Genomic DNA, 16,053 nt, shown 5'->3' on the forward strand with positions numbered 1-16,053 from the left:
ACAAATCTTCGCATTCAAGAACAGCTGTTCCTGGCAGCTTAGGACGTGTATTCTTATAAACATGACATCTTGACAAGAACTAAAAATAAAACAAGGAAAGTAATTTCTATCAAAATATATTTTTATTCAAATTTGGATTCATAATATCAAAAGTTCTATTACAAGTAAATTTGATACAACAATATTAAGGCACTTTTAAAACTATCACATTGATACATATCTCAACAAATAACATCTAATCTGAAACAAGTTCATCATTTGATCTTTGAACATTAATGTTAAGTTAGCACTATATTGTGGCACCCAAGGAGGATATAGGGAATCCATACAAACAAATTGAAAAAACCCATCAACAACACAACCGCTTCAGTGAACGGCTTAATCAATCAATTATTCGTTTTTGGTGCGGTTTTGAAAATATATTAGTCCTTTCCTTTAAGTATTTCGCTCAAAATAAGATGAAAATATTGATACATGTCTTAAACAATATTGTACATCTACGCATTGAATGCCAGTGGAAATACTTCAACAAATAACAAAATAACATTCGTGCATGTGCTGGTATGAGGACTTGACACAATGTGGCATCTGTAGATACCAATACAGTACACATGTCTTTCAGATCAGATTTAGAGTGAGCGTCGCGGTAATACGTGTGTATGTGCATGAGTGATGGAGTGAGTGTAGAGCGTGGCTGACTCCCATACACTGACATGACGGACAAGCTACAGTAAGGGCACATTTTGCCACACTGTCAAATTAGAACGCGAGAAATATTCTTATACTTGCAAATTGTGGACTTAAAATACCTGATTATGGCTAAAATGAGTGATCAAGGTCGAATTTACAGAAGGCGCATTGACCAAAAATTAGGTTTGATAAATGTTTGTATTGTTTTTATCTCTATCCCTTAAGACTTGCGTATGTTCAAAAATAGCAGAGGCACATTTGAAATATCTCACAAATCAGCCTGTCTGATGATCTTAATCTTTTCCATGCACGTGGCGTTGACAAACATTCATTTGTCGTGTAATTCATATGAATGTATCTCAAAAGTTTCACAATGATTTGTCAAAAGTTTTCACATATCTTAAATTATTCATGTCACATGAGCCACAATATCACCTTATCACACCTTGTACTCTATTGTTTCCTTATGAAAATATACTTGAAAATTTCCCAATTAAGGAATTGACTCATTCTGAATCCCGTCATCTTGAAGCTATATATCCCAGGACAGTTAATAAATTATGTTCGTCTCGTTGTTCATTGGTTGTGGTATAACAAAACAGATGTAATGATGTATCAAATATAAACACTTGAAGACAAGCCTAGTAAATTAGTTTTTAAAGACTGCGTGAACATTTTATCACTTGTATAGTGTTACAATAATGGTTGGAAGAAACAAAGACATAACGTTGTCTAATATCAAGGTTGTGACTATCATCGTGCTGTTGTAGCACTAAACAGAATGTGCATGTGGTACTCAGATGTCATGTAGTACATACATCAGTGACCTGTAGAACACTGGAATAGTAGCAACCTTGGACGACCTTTCATGTACAAACATGGGTGTGGACCTCTCTCCACGTGTTCACCGGCTTGTGTCGTCTCCTACAGCACGGTGATTGGCTGACCAGGTTCGACGTTCATGTACAGGTCCTCCGGGTCAGGTTCTGTAACAGCCATGCAAACAATCTCTGGGTCTATATCTTGTTATGCAGCCATTCATAATATCGTAAACACTGATGTCCTAAATGACATAGTTCAATGACCCGGGATGATCCGGGGTAGAATAGGTCTTCAGCAACCCATGCTTGCTATAAAAGGCGACTATGCTTGTCGTAAAAGGCGACTAACGGGATCGGGTGGTCAACTTGGTTCATGCAGGTCATCGATCCCAATTGCATGGATCGATGCTCATGATATCAATCACTGGATTGTCTGGTCCAGAAACGATTATTTTACAGACCGTCGTCATATAGCTATAATATTGCTGAGTGCGGCGTAAAACAACAAACCAACCAACCAACATTGTTTAATACTTTTTTTCATAATAGCTTAGACATGACTAAATCCTATATTTCCATTAAAAGGGGTTGGTTGCGTTCGACACACTCTTACATGTAAATATGAGTTTTTGCATATTATTTGTAAAAAATAACAGTGAATGATATCACGTTTTTAACAATTCCAAGCTTGGCAACCATGCATTCCCACGTGTGTTGAGAGAGTCATATCACTTCATGTACACTCACCATATCCTTGGTTGGCATAGATATTCTCCTCTGGATAGTTGTCGCTGTTCTGGTAGATCTGGTTTTCTCTCTCCGCTATCTCCTTCTTCTTCCCGATGATCATTTCATTGATGGTGTCGTGGATGAATATGTACTGTTTCTGAAATGATAATGACGAAATTGCCAGTGGGTCATGGATATACTATTGATACAACTCCTCATCACATATTTCTAGTGCTTTATCAAGGTTATAACATTCAAGCCTCAGGAAAATTTTCAAAGGGCTTTTTGGTAAACATGTGGAGGTAATTTCCAAATTTGACGCAGCTGCGACAAAAGTGATGCAATCCTGAGCAATTCCCTATTTTGACTTGTACCATATGTTCCCGTGTTTTTTTCAGGTGAACAATTGACTTTCTTTTACATGTGTTTGTGACGGCTGCACCGGTGGTGCAATTTTCGCGTACCATTTCGCGAACATCACTATTTGATAGTGAATCATTAACACATGCTCATGATACTTTCGGAATCGTACACTCGACTTTGAGCAGAGATTTCTAGTGACTATGGAAATGGTCTTGTAGCTTTTATTCTTTGCTTCAAACATGCACTTCTGGTTCTATTGACTGCCATAATACGGTGATTTGTATGTATGTATAGCGAGAGCAACTGTTGAAAGAATCAAATGATTTTGCGAAAAACCAATGTGTCAATTCCGCATTTACTGTATTAAATAGCACATGCGCTGTTACGCTTACAAATACTTTGAAATCAAATTCAATATGAAGTCATTTTCCTGCACATGGTGCGAATTAACGGCAATGTCTCATTACCTCTGTCTGGACCATGTAGGATCTGTTTTCTCTCATCTTCATCACAAAGTCAAACACGTCAAGCTCTTTGTCAAAGTTCTCCTCGTCTATAGCCTGCTTGAAGACGTCCAGAGAGATGTACGTCCCAGTCCGCCCCACACCAGCGCTGCTCAGGACATGTTTATACGTGTATCTTAATATAATGTCATCATCAACATTTTGAAATGTAGTGGAACTTCACACAGAGAATGTCACTTGAGAGTTTTAAACTAGATGAGTGTTCACATATTTGATATCCAAAGACACGATGGTGAGAATCTTGATTATCCATTCTCATTCTTTCAACTTTTCATTGTGTAAACAGCGTAAAGCGCTTTCTTGAGAGTATAAAGTACAGCTAACCAGCTTCAGTGGCGGAGGGATTAATGATGTCATTTGATTGTGACATCATGCTAACCACAAGCGTCACAATGATTCACATAGTATGGTGATGCGGTATCGCTTGATCTTGCCCAAGTGATATCTCCTGTGGAAGCCAGTTTTGGGTGATAAAGTACTTAATCAGAACATACATATGTTCATAGACCAATCAATTACACGTTTAACAGCATGATAAGAGAACGTTACCTGCAGTGAACACAGATTGGACCTTTGTCCGTGGGCTTAACCGTCATCCGAACATCTCTGACAAAGCTGATGACGTCATCGGGGGTAAGATTAGCACCAAAGTCCTGCCATCCTGGAAGGAAGTAATGGCGGACCTTCCGACTTTCATCCCCCTGGATAACAGTAAATCACATTCTTAGTGGTGGGACTGGATTCGATCACCCTGGATAATATAGTCAAGTAGAACGACCCACATTCGAGTTCTAACTTGAGTACTGACACTACCTGGCCATGGTTAATCGATTGGTTTCAATATGATAATGTTTTATTACAGATTAAAAACATATAAACAGATTCCTTTGAATAAAATTCAACACATCCATTATTTTTGTGTAATTTCACAGTGAGGTATGTTTGGACATCGAATGGTTTTGATACTGAAAATACATAAATATACCTTCGTTATCTGGAATATTTTGATGTCGTATTTGTTGAGTGGTGAGTTGTTTATCAGTTCTACGATGATCTCTCCATGTTGCACTGGCTCGTTAATGATTAATGGCCAATACCTGTCGACCTTGGGCTGCAAGAAGAACAGATTTCACTGGTGTTGAGAGCTAGAATACTGCCGAAGATTATCTATGTAGGGATTCTTAGATTAAACAACTCTGTGATTAACATGAAACCCAATGGGTTTGCATTAAAAGTTCAACTGCACGTAACCTCTAAGTGTAAGTTAGTTACATGTAAGTATTAAATAAATAATTAAAAATATTGTTTCATAATAAAAGTTCCACGCGGATACAATAAATATAGTAAAATGAAAAGACAGGTTCCTTCAGCGTCTTGTATAAGACTCAATTATAGCAAAGAACGCCAACCGAGTAGACCTGAAGCAGTTGCTGACGCTATGTATATGTACGACGGACATGACAATGCTCCTCTCGCATCGGACCGCCTCCGTGGTCTAATGGTAGAGCGTCCGCCCGGAGAGCGGAAGGTCCGGGGTTCAACCCCCAGTGGCGTCATACCAAAAGACGTTAAAAGATGGTACTTGTTGTTACCCTGTCTGGCGCTCGGCATTAAGGGGCTAAAACAAGGACTGGTCGGCTCGGAGTCAGTATACTGTGTTTGAGTGGGGTATTCATGTTAAAACTGCGGCATGGTATCTCAGTGTGCTAGCACTATAAATCGGCATCAGTCCGGACTAGTACAAGCAGCCACACACATACATGCACGTCGCTATATAAGTGCAATAATCTTGGACACGACGTTAAACCCATTTCACCTCACCTCCTCTCGCATCGACGAAAATCATAATAACTGAACAAACAACAACCTATCACAATCTTTTGTAGGGTGTTGCAACCTAATTGATTTCAAGAATACATGGCTTAAATGTGACAAAACCCTTAACACAATCATAACAAAATATCTCCTGTAATCATATTATATCTAATTAATATAATATCAATATACCACAATCGGTCCAAGGACCTGACAATGTAAGACATTTCAAGATTACATAAATTGTCGGGCTAAAGAAAGCATACACTTAATAATTGGATTTTACCAAAAAATACAAACCATATCAAAACGTTACTAGACTGTATAAACAGTCGCCGAAACCATGCAAACTTTAAGGCCCAAACCACAGCTATGATACCCGTAGGAAGTACATCATTTCTTGTTTGTCTTATTTTAACCACCATCAAACAAGGGTGTATATTTTCTTTTATCCGGCAGTTTAGAAGGCTATCAATTAATCCTGATAATCTGGTAAAGGTTATTGATAACAACCTTGCCCTTCTCCATCAGGTCTGACAACATGATGATGATGTTGACGTCCTGCTCCCATATCATCCTCCAGAAGTCCGCCACTGTCCCGGTCATAGGGCCCTGGGTGGCGATGAACTCGCGTGGAGAGTTGTAACCCTATTGACAATCAAAGATACGTGAAGGGCTATAACTGAAAGTATATAATGTCAGCATCTTCATGAATTTTGTGGTATTATCAACCATCTAAGTGATTGCTAATTCGTGTCATTGTGTGCGTCACATTATCGAACTGTTTGTTTGTTGTTGCACGTCATTGTCAGCAACATTTCACTTATATAGTTTAGCCTGTAAAAATGCTCGGCCAGGCAAACCAGTGGTTGAGGATTGATCAAAACAATCTGACCTCCTGATACACTTTTTAAAATCATTTCCATATCAATCATAAGAAATATCTACCAAAACAAATCACTTAGATTCCGACCATATCGGAACGAGGCGTCGAATTACCGGAATATAATTAGCGTTGATGTAATCCGTATCGTCTTCATCGTCATCTGCTAAGGACCGCAGCTTCACCCGAGTGTGATCAACTGGATGGGAGATAAATGCGGATATAATGTATGATCGGAGCAAATATGACATATAAATACTTTCAATTTTGACGAAAACTATTAGAATATTGTGATAAAGAGGTATCACAGGTGAACACGTGTATTGCGTAATGTAACTGTTAATTAATAGTCTCATACACCAAGGCATTTTGGTTCGTAGCGTACTGAATATGTGCACATTAAAATATATGGAGACGTACATGGAAGAATGTTGACATATCTGTTTCTGAGTCTGTTGCCATCAGTTCCTGAAGCTGCGCAAGCATGTTTTGGACTTAAAGTACCAATATCCTAAAATAAGAAAAAACAACACATTTTGAACATATAATACAAACGGTGAATAACCATAGATGGGCACATATTCCATTCACGTGAAATCGAGGGATATAAATCAAACTATTACTTCATCTAATCAGTGTTATTATGTACAAAGTTACTATTCAATCTTATGATGTATGCCGCAAGACACTTGCCTCAAATTCTTCCGAGAACAGCAAATTGGAGTCTTTATGCATGCAATCTACACGACTATCAAACTCTGAAATCTTGATAGGCCTGAATATGAAAAAAATACACAATAAATAAACAAATAAAGTTGTCGTCATGTTGATAGTAGTGTAAAGCTCCCCACATCGTCCTTGCTTGTCCTGCGATACTAAGTGCTTCATAAACACCCCAGAGCAGTGTGGTTTCGACAAGGAGTGTTGTTAATGTAACTATCCTTACATTATGGAATAACCACCAGTGTAATATTACTAATACTAATGGTTTAGTCATTTTGAAAACTAAATTAATCAAAACTCTTTTGACCTACCTGGTGGTAATAAATTCTAAATCGAATTAGTAATACGTGTATGCTGGTGTGTATTCTACCAAGAAATACTAATTTTACCTTTTCTTTGCAATAAGATCCCCAATGTACATGTCATTCTCTTCCGTTGTTATGCGTCTTTCACTCTTGTCTGCCTTACTGAAAGCCACGAGAAGCGCAACATAAAAGAAATGTGGTTTGAGAGCTGCATTGTCTTTCATTCTATCAGTATTGGAGGCGAGATCAAAGGTGCCGCCAAGACACTGCCGTTCGTTATCGCATGAACACACTCCTTCTTTAAGAGTAAGTACAGCGGCAGAGTTATCCCAACAATACGGCTTCCGAGGTATGTGATGACCACGGATGATGTCTTGGCATACTATATTTCTTAATTAAACTATTACAAGCTGTAACTGGAAACAATACAGAGTCGCAATTTCTAAACAAATTGATGCTGGTAACATATTGACCATTCACATTTGATACACTCGAAAAATTTGTCGTAAGTAAATAGACGAACAGAACATCAAACACACGCCATATTCTTTCATGATTAAATTCATATGTACAAGTATGATTAACCTTGATCGAAGACTTTACCTTCGACGCCTGATGAACCATATAAGCAGAACGATGACAGTGACACACACGAGGGCTGCGGCAGCTCCACCAACAATCAGTCCAACGTTGGGCGGAATAGGATCTAGAGCTATTATCATCAAGGAAAAAAAAAGAGGTGATTAATAAGTACAAGCACCATATGTGATCAGAAACTCAATATAGCCTTGCGTATATCAGATTATATCGTTTCAAGACAGTTATCTTTGTTTACTTTGATGGCACTAATGCATGGCCATTGACCAAGAACTACATCCAATGACACCTTCAAATGAGTGCGGAAAGTACTTTAAAGGGTCTGAGTTTACTCCACGTTTTAGGTTAATACATGACATGCACACTAAACATACAACTTTACATTGAGACAAGGGTCTTCTAATGGTTCTATGTTTCTGTTTTGAACATAAAATAGTGGAGGAAATGTACGCTTTGTTTTGACTTCTACTGTTGATCCTTCAGCGCACCCTGCTACAGTACACGCGAAAGGGGTCACTCTGCAACAGTCCAACAATTTATTGTAAGGTTCATACTATGTACGAAAAAATTTATTTTAGGAAACCATCAACATCAACATCTGTGTTGTACAACACGACAACACTATGTTTACATCCCATTACCAACTTTTATAAAGCTGCCTATAAACAATCATATGACACTGAATATGAATTGATTAAAAGTGTCAAATTTTGTCATGATTTTAAACACAGTCGAACCTCCTGGAGTCGAACACGTTGGGACCTGGTTATCCGAGGTATGAGACATCGGGAAAAGTTGATGCTTAATTTTGATGCTTGGGACTCCCAAATGAGTTCGATACAATCGGGAATGTGACGTATCAAAGTTCGACACAACGAGGTTCTATTGTATTATCGGTCATTTGTATCATATAAAAGAAAACATTTAGGTAAGGAGTACAACTTACTGTAAAGTGCTGCCTTCTGGTAGTAGGCCATTGCAAAAATGTGTGGATGTATCGGGTTGGCATTTTCCTTCACCAACAACATATTCAAAGCTGTCCTTGTCTGTCAATTTTGATGAGTAATGCATGTTAAGAAATAAATTCGACAAACCCATTTCCATACCTGTAAGAAATCTCTACTCGTAAAAACTCAGTTGTTCAATTGAGGCTTGGAATATATATATATAAAAAAAACAAAAAACAAAACACTATGACAATTTAACCAGTAACTTGACATCCCTAACAGTGTAAATAATCGAGTCTGGACCAGACAATCCAGCGATTAGAGGGAAGTGAGAAACATGTTTTGGGGATCAACTTGTCCACACAGCATTGCATTTGTATCGAGATTAGATATTTTTGTCAACCACCAAAAAATACAAAATACTAAAATAGTATTGTTTAAAAACTTCATAAGATATGACAACTGATTTAAATATGAAAATTCACATGTTCTTGCCATCGAGCACTTGCATTCTATCATAGTAATACTGTATGTGTTTGTATTTGAGGATGCAAATATTTACCCAAATTGCTTCAAAGTCCCATAGGGAAAGCATGTTGGCGGTTTTATTTTATGATATAATTGCAGTCACCTCGATCTTTTGAAAGTAAATGTGTGAAGGGTTGATGTACGGGAACGTTTTATTACCAGTCTGTCCATGATCCCAGTCGTCACTTGTTGTACGGTACTGTTCTTTGAACCCTCCGTTCTTTGATATGTGCCAGTTTGTATAATCATCATATGATGACCTTCGTTTCCCTGCAACCATAATGTGATGTAGTGTCATATTCGTAGAACTGTTGATAAAACCATCGATGGGATTACACTCTTTCAATAAATATATCACCGTAAACACTGATATTCAGTATCCATGGCACGACGATTAACATTGATCGATACTGTTCACAAGGTATACAGATTAGACAATCATTGTGCGCAATATACAATATACATGTATTCTACTACCTATGTTGATGTGTCACCAGAAGAGTTTACATACAGAACATTCTAAGATTGAAAGAGATGAGACTGTTTCATTCGTCTCTTCTACTTCCAGTCCAGTTGGGTAAATCAGTTAAAAGCATTTGGCTATTTGACCATTGTTGAACGATTGAACCTCAGAAGATCATGAAACCATTAATCTCGTTATTGTTATTATCTGTAGTATGATATAAAGCTATTCTAAAAGCTTATTTAACCATGTTGTCGCTGTGTTGTATCGTCTTGGTATAAGATAATCAAAAGCAATAATAAGTTATTCTTGTCTTTGAACTCATCAACATTAAACAAGCCGGGTTTTTTGTACATTGTAGCAAATGTGTCTTGAAGATTCATAACATGGAATGTCAAGATGAGCAAAAACATTGTAAATATATACAATAATTTCATAGAATCGGTGCATATGATCTGAATAATGTCCTCACTTGCAGCGTCACACGGTGGATTCACACACACCAGAAGTCCAGTTTCGGTGACCTTTCCGTTCTTGTCATCACGAAGACATTTACCACAAATGTTCAGCATGACGCTGGTCGGTGAATCTGATGCTGTTGGTGCATTCACTGAATCATCACTGATGTCTGGAGCTGTACAACACACACATTCAGTTCATAATTTGATGAATGTAACAGCATAACCAGATGGAACAGGGTGATCGTCGTGCTTCGACAACCCAAGCTCCAATGCGTTAACATAGGATTTATGTTTACGATGGACGTACCATAAATATCACTTTGTGAAATTGATTGTTAAGGTTAAAAAAGCATTTACTTCTCTTACTTTGTTTTCGGACACTTAACAGGGGCACGGGTAGCCCTGCCGTCTAAGGCGCCGCGATTCGCTGTGCAGATTTGCTTCCCTTAGGCACGCCAGAGACCTATGATTGTGGGTTCGAATCCCGATTCGCCCCAATTATGTTTCTAGGTTTGTCAGCACCATACCCGTGCTCGTGGGTTTCACCGATGTGGTAAAACGTCTGAAATCATCACTTCGGGCTTTCCTCCCCCATCAAGCTGACACGCCGTGATATAACTGGAATACTGTTAAAAGCGGCGTTAAACCCAACTCACTCACTCACTCACTCGGACACTTCACATACAGGTTATATGGAAGAAAATAAACAAGAAATCCTTTTAACTCGCAAACGGTTGTTGTGTGTAATATATAAAAATACTTCAGTGTTACAAACAGTATTTACCAGTAATGTTCCATGACATATATATTGTCTAGATTGAAATAATCAGTAAATAAAGTTTCATTGAACATTTACAGGCATCCAGGGTATTATTGGCAGGGAGTTCATGCGTGATAGAGTAAGTGAAACAGTAACACCAAGGCACTAATACTAACTGTTACATTTAGAAGTTGGTAGAACACTATGACAAGGCACTATTCTGGAAACAACTTCAATTTTGTTTCAAACGACAGTTACAGATGACTGATTTCAGTGACTTAATTTATATACAGGCAATCATTAGTATTTAAGCAGAAATCAAATCTAAATCCCTCTGTGTGGCTACTCGTTGTATTCATCTTTCACATTCCGATATTCCGTTTGTTTTTAGAAGAAGAATGACAACGATTTCTTAATGTCATCGTCATGTTACTCAATTGGGGCAGACAAAGGCAATACATTCTTCGCACTACTGCCCCAATGTCAAAGATAATGTCTTTGTTTCTAAAAAGGCATCCATTAAGACCTACGTGGCCAACTTTCTATAAATGTGATTTAACATGGAATAAACTCGACAAAAGTAAGATGAAGACACTATTAGTTAGTTGTAACAAAGTGAGAAAGTTTGTGTTTTGCTTTCAACACATGCTGCCAACATTATGAATCCCCAGTACATGGGATCCAGCGAAATAATGTTGCTCCGTTTTTGTACACATGTGGATTGGCAATATATAATTTTGACAGCATGACATGCTTACCATGACAACACGTGTCAGCAAACTTAAGAGAGAGCATTTCTTGTTTACAAGCCAGCACTCTCCCGGCTTACTGATTACTTATTTGAAAACATACTCACGTCCCGCGGGGATATAGTAATTTATAGTAGACTGTGCACCAGGAAAAGAGTTTTGAAGGAAAACCTGAAAACAAAGTTTTACGCTTCAGTCTGTATTCAAATATACACATGCCGTGTAAGGAAGGGCAATCATACAAACCACATTAGTATGGATTTTATGCATGTTTTATGTTGAATAACTATTGATAGGATAAAGTGCATATGGGTTACAAAGTGACCTGTTCCTGTTGATGAGGGATTGAATGTTATTTTACGCCGGACAAGGGACAAGAGTGGTGGATAGTCTGAGCAACGACCGACGACATCCGGGTATGGTGCCACTTATTGCAATCACGGAAACCGCATTAGTCGGTTCTAAGAACAAAGAGGGTGTACTGGAGACCTATATTTTAACCCGGGATTCTGCATGAAGCAACCTATGTGGCAATGGGGATCTGGCCTGCCCCTAAATAATACATAAAAAATCATCAATTCGGTCCATTTAACACACAACATTCGTTCAAACAGAGCTCATACTGATTTTCGATAACGGTTTTATCCAATATTCACTAATGCTTCCATTGTAGCGTAGTATCCCCTTTTTCGGGTGGCATAAATATGTTAATGTCCTTTTACAAATATTGGTCTTTGCAGGGGACGCAACCTAAACCCACAGAAGTCAACTTTAGAATACGAAGAATAACACAAGGCTTTTGAGTATAACAGTTTAACGCCATTTTGAACAGTGTTCCAGTTAACTCATGGCGTGACAGCTTTATGTGGGAGAAAACCTGAAGTGATGCAAGTCTCGGGCGTTTAACCTTTTGGTGAAACTCACGAGCACGTTTAAGGGACGCAACTCTGCACAATCAATTTCGTCGCCTTTGCCACACATGCCCTCGAATATAAATGACCCTGTTGTCAAAATAGTGAATAGCTTACTGTAACCGCACACGGAGTATGCTTACCGTGAAACTGTAAGAGAAATGCGGCGTGACTTCAACTTCTTTCTCCCATCTGCAGTCGTTGGTATTATCATACGTCTCGTTCCCGCTCTTTGGGGTATTTGGAGATGTTTGCTGATCACATAAAGAGAACCATGAACGCAAACAATACATATGTTCGATTTTGCTGTTAAAATATGAATTTAGCCCTTAAGACTGCGGGAGTTATATCTCCCTTTAAAATAGTCGACATATTGTATCATGTAAACTTATCATGGTAAAAAACAGTTGACATCTACCACTTTGGTAAAACGGTCGAGAACAGGTGTTCAGGGGTCTTAACGAGGGAGTTGAATTCAAACATGCGTAATGCGGATCCTGGTACGAGTCTGGGGCGCAACTGTACACATCAAACTGCGACCAGCGGACCACTCGTGTCCACCAGTACTGACGAGGACACACCTTTTGGCTTTAAATGCCTGTTACTGTATGAAGATACCAACTACAGATATGGAATATGGTGTTTGTGTGACTTGGGCATGTTTAGTAAAGCAGCAACTAAAATATATATCATGGATAAGAATAAACGAATGTCAATCTTTGGCTTGAAACTATATGATAAAACAAGCGTCCTTATCATGATGATATCATATCCATAATAAGAAATAATTACGTGTAGATACTTCGAATCGATTTGTGTGAAACGATGAGAGGAATGATGACAATAGTCTTCATCAACGACGGCGAATGAATATTGTAAACTTCAGAAGATGAACATATTTGACATTTCACTGCTTCTTTACAGAAAATGGTGAGGACACGTTTCGCGAGGTAACGAAAGTAGAACCGACTATAAGTTTATGAGTAATAGTCATAGTTTACACAGATAATATGCAACAACCCCAATTGTAATTCCTTGCATTATTTGAAATAAATAATACTTTCCATTTCTATTTTTTATAGCAAATTCAGAAACTACTTTACTGTTTTTTAACCAATAATATTAGAATGCATTAAGTTTACGTTATTATTTGCTTCACGGAATCGCTTTGGATAGAACATCACAGGAAACGCATAGTTGGATTAACAGTGTGAGATGAAATGAGTGAGTTAAAATTTCCGTCACATCGGCATTATTTCAGCAATATCGTGACTTAATGATAAACAATAATTCAATAACATGTAAATAAATGAGGGACGTTGTAGAGGAGGAGTAAAGCCATTACAAGTTATACAAGTTTCACATTTCAAATTGAATAAGAGTGAGTGAGTGAGTATGGTTTTACGCCGCTTTTAGCAATATTCCAGCAATACCACGGCGGGGGACACCAGAAATGGGCTTCACACATTGTACCCATGTCGGGAATCGAACCCGGGTCTTCAGCGTGACGAGCAAACGCTTTATCCACTAGGCTACCCGACCGCCCCCAAATTGAATAAGATCTCAAACTATTCCGATCATAAAAGTTGTTTTGGGTTAGTAGTGACTACAATCTTTGGGGCAGCTAATCTTATACAAGAATGAATACCTACGCGTATATTAAGGATGTCGTAAGCGTTTATATACGTTCAGTGATCATATAGTGGGAACATTGATTATTCAACTGATTACCAAACCCTAATTCCTGGCAAAAGACTTGGCAGCTGTTTTGAATATTTCAGAATGAAACATTTTCTTCATAAACGACGTATGTTGTAAACGTATCTGAACGTACGAAAACATAAAAACGTCCCCTGGTCACTCAGTTTGGCTGAAAGGCTGTAACTTTCACTTTAGAAAACTGCTGCCGTTGTTATTACAAATTAAGTAAGGATAAGAATTTATGGATGAACAACTTCTTTATTAAAATTAAGAGCGACGTTTCAGTGTAGGTTCTAACACCGTTATCAAGCACTTGCAAGTTAGAACCTACACCGAAACGTCGCTCTTAATTGTAATAAAGAAGTTGTTCATCCATAAATTCTTATCCTTACTTAGTACTCCAACTTCTAAATGCCTATCACAGAAGTTATTACAAATGTTTCAAGAATGACTAAGCTGAAATTACACTGAGCCATACTTCGTTGTCATTGTCCTACCTTCTGGGCAGGATAGATACCCTTTTCGCGAACATCTGGAATCATCACCATTTGATTGAGATCCATAGTGAGTGAGTGAATATGTTTTTTTTACGCCGCTTTTAGCAATATTCCAGCAATAATACGGCGGGGACACCAGAAATGGGCTTCACACATTGTACCCATCGAACCCGGGTCTTCGGCGTGACGAGCGAACGCTTTAATCGCTTGGCTACCCGACCGCCCCTTGAGATCCATAAATACCTGCTCGTGATAAAGTAGAAACCGCACAATCGGCGTTGCTTTGAGCAGAGATTTTTCATGAATATGGAAACAGTTTTTTAAGAAATGTGTTGCGGTAATCAGGTTGAATTCAAAATCTGACAGGACGTATTACTGAGTTTATTATTTATTATTTCTGCTGTTATTTCTTACCGATAAAACAAATATTGAGTATGATTAATAAGACCATTTACTCGCTTAAGCCATTGTAATTATACAGAGCCTATCTGACATCTCACCCTGTTTATCATTTGCTTCGCGGAGTCGCGTGCGATTGAAATTCACAGGAAACGTTAACTTGGATGAATACTGTGAGATAAAATGAGTGAGTTTTGTTTGCATAGATGGATGACGTAAAATTAACTAAAAAATTAATTACGTTTGGGAAGTAGATCAAAGTTGAACTTTTTATTATTCCGTTCCTTCCATCTTTCTTTTCAGGACACTCCCAGGACAGTTTGATGCGGTTGTAAACATTTAGGATACTTGTGACATTGTAGTGGACGGCTTCAGTTGGCGCTGAAAGAGAAATCAAATTGATGACATCATATATCTGTACCTTATTCTGACTTTGGACGAACATTTAAAAAATAACTTTCACTTTGTCACGAACACCGATATTCAAACATCTGGTCTCTTTCTTTGAATGTTCATGCCCAATGAACTTCCAAAGTGTAGACCCGTGAAGATTCCGGGTATAATAAGTCTTCAGCAACCCATGCTTGCCGTAAAAAGGTGACTATATATGCTTGTCGTAAAAGGCGACCAACGGGATCGGGTGGTCAGGCTCGCTGACTTGGTTGATGCTTGTCATCGATCCCAATTGCGTGGATCGATGCTCATGACATTAATCACTGGATTGTCTGGTCCAGACTCGATTATTTACAGACTGCCGTCATATAGCTGGAATATTGCTGAGTGCGGAATAAAACAACAATCCAAACAAACAACCAACCCAAAGTGTAAGTCAATTCTGAAAACTTAAATATGATCTCTACAGTGTTTCAGTAAGCTTGACCTCAAAGTGTACTTTTAGTGCGAACAATATCGTGGAAAAAGTAATCTCCCAACCCGAGAGCAAATGCATGCCCTATAAGTGCTGCATCAGTATGTTGTGTGGGGTAAAGCGATGACAAGATTTTTTTACCGGAGTTTTCAACATGACAATTTCGGTTTATATCGGAACCAAATGCCATAGATACCTCCTTGTGAAATACAAATCAGGTGCAATAAGAATAAAAAAAGTTCGAAAGTAAGAAAACGTACAACTTTAAGGTTAACAACCTTTGGTTTATTGCATGTAGCGACGTTGCGATGTAGATTCT

At 38.2% G+C, this 16,053-nt stretch overlaps 1 protein-coding gene across 1 annotated transcript in view; it reads right to left on the bottom strand.

Moving 5' to 3' along the window:
* Positions 1-1,210: 1,210 nt before the first annotated feature.
* LOC139473725 (tyrosine-protein phosphatase 10D-like) overlaps positions 1,211-16,053 on the bottom strand; it is a 30,283-nt gene continuing 15,440 nt past the window's right edge. The window contains exons 10-27 of the mRNA XM_071256445.1: positions 15,108-15,247; positions 12,413-12,523; positions 11,466-11,529; positions 9,861-10,022; positions 9,085-9,195; positions 8,397-8,496; positions 7,901-7,968; positions 7,457-7,565; positions 6,938-7,015; positions 6,519-6,600; positions 6,246-6,336; positions 5,942-6,024; positions 5,456-5,590; positions 4,113-4,238; positions 3,677-3,828; positions 3,071-3,215; positions 2,259-2,397; positions 1,211-1,676 (exon numbers count right to left, since the gene is read on the bottom strand). Of these exons, the coding sequence (XP_071112546.1) occupies positions 1,615-1,676; positions 2,259-2,397; positions 3,071-3,215; positions 3,677-3,828; positions 4,113-4,238; positions 5,456-5,590; positions 5,942-6,024; positions 6,246-6,336; positions 6,519-6,600; positions 6,938-7,015; positions 7,457-7,565; positions 7,901-7,968; positions 8,397-8,496; positions 9,085-9,195; positions 9,861-10,022; positions 11,466-11,529; positions 12,413-12,523; positions 15,108-15,247 (1,958 nt within the window). The 3' untranslated portion in view covers positions 1,211-1,614. The remainder of the gene's footprint in view (positions 1,677-2,258; positions 2,398-3,070; positions 3,216-3,676; positions 3,829-4,112; positions 4,239-5,455; positions 5,591-5,941; positions 6,025-6,245; positions 6,337-6,518; positions 6,601-6,937; positions 7,016-7,456; positions 7,566-7,900; positions 7,969-8,396; positions 8,497-9,084; positions 9,196-9,860; positions 10,023-11,465; positions 11,530-12,412; positions 12,524-15,107; positions 15,248-16,053) is intronic.

Source organism: Haliotis cracherodii, unplaced genomic scaffold, assembly GCF_022045235.1.
Source record: "Haliotis cracherodii isolate W230 unplaced genomic scaffold, xgHalCrac1.p SCAF_3, whole genome shotgun sequence".
Classification (NCBI taxonomy): Eukaryota; Metazoa; Mollusca; class Gastropoda; order Lepetellida; family Haliotidae; genus Haliotis; species Haliotis cracherodii.